General features: G+C 59.0%; 1 protein-coding gene across 1 annotated transcript in view; it reads right to left on the bottom strand.

Moving 5' to 3' along the window:
* Positions 1 to 166: 166 nt before the first annotated feature.
* Positions 167 to 871, bottom strand: part of TRAF7 (TNF receptor-associated factor 7, E3 ubiquitin protein ligase) — a gene marked incomplete at its 3' end in the record, with an annotated part of 17,229 nt that continues 16,524 nt past the window's right edge. The window contains exons 14-15 of the mRNA XM_008937936.1: positions 673 to 755; positions 167 to 206 (exon numbers count right to left, since the gene is read on the bottom strand). Coding sequence (XP_008936184.1) covers positions 167 to 206; positions 673 to 755 — 123 coding nt within the window. The remainder of the gene's footprint in view (positions 207 to 672; positions 756 to 871) is intronic.

Here is an 871-nt window from a genome sequence, read left to right as displayed (position 1 = left end):
CAATTTCATGTTTCTAAGGCAGTGGATAAAGCACACACAGGTTATGGGTCTTCCACCACCACCAGCAGAGCCTTCTAGAAGAAAGGATGCAGGTCCCTGCTCTACAGCAGCCTGGGGCTGGCTGCAGAGCTCCCTTCCCACCTGCAAGGGGGTCCTGGGTACTCACAATAATGGTGCAGTCAGCAGAGCCACTGTACAGCTTGTTCCTGTAATGTCCCCAGAAAACAAAAGGAGGTCAGTGGGGAGAGCCACATTCAGGGTCCCAGCTCCTCCCCAGGCACTGCTGGGTGAGGGGCCACAGCCCCACAGCCCCACCAGGCCAACACTGAACACACCAGCCCCAGGAGAGGAGCCCAGGCCTCGTGGGGAGGCCAGGCTGGACTGGCCCTTGGAGCATGGACCAGGGAAGGAAGTTTGGACTCTGAGGGTGCTGAGCCCCTGGCCCAGGCTGCCCAGAGAGGTGGTCGCTGCCCCATCCCTGGAACCATCCCAGGGGAGGTTGGAGGTGTCTCTGAGCACCCTGCTCTAGCTGCAGATGTCCCTGTCCCTGCAGGGGGTTGGACTGGGTGACCTTGGAAGGTCCTTTCCCACCCAAACCAGTCTGGGATTTTACAGTTGTATGATGTTGGGCCCCTGGGCTCCCCACGCTCTCTCCTGCCCCTCTCCACTCACCCCTGGATGCAGAGAGCCAGTACAATTCCATCGTGACCCTCCAAGGTCTTTTGGCACTTGTATGTGGTACAGGTATCCCACACCTAACAGGAAACACAAGCCAGCAGAGGGTCACACACTGTGGGGGAGCAGCTGGGGCCCAGGCAGGATGTCAGCAAAAGCATGGAAAGGAGGAAACAGGCTGTCACCTGAGCACCTG

This window comes from Merops nubicus, unplaced genomic scaffold (assembly GCF_000691845.1).
Source record: "Merops nubicus isolate BGI_N331 unplaced genomic scaffold, ASM69184v1 scaffold20243, whole genome shotgun sequence".
Taxonomy (NCBI): domain Eukaryota; kingdom Metazoa; phylum Chordata; class Aves; order Coraciiformes; family Meropidae; genus Merops; species Merops nubicus.
Note: the sequence above shows the minus strand (reverse complement) of the source record. Positions and strands in the feature narration are given on the sequence as shown.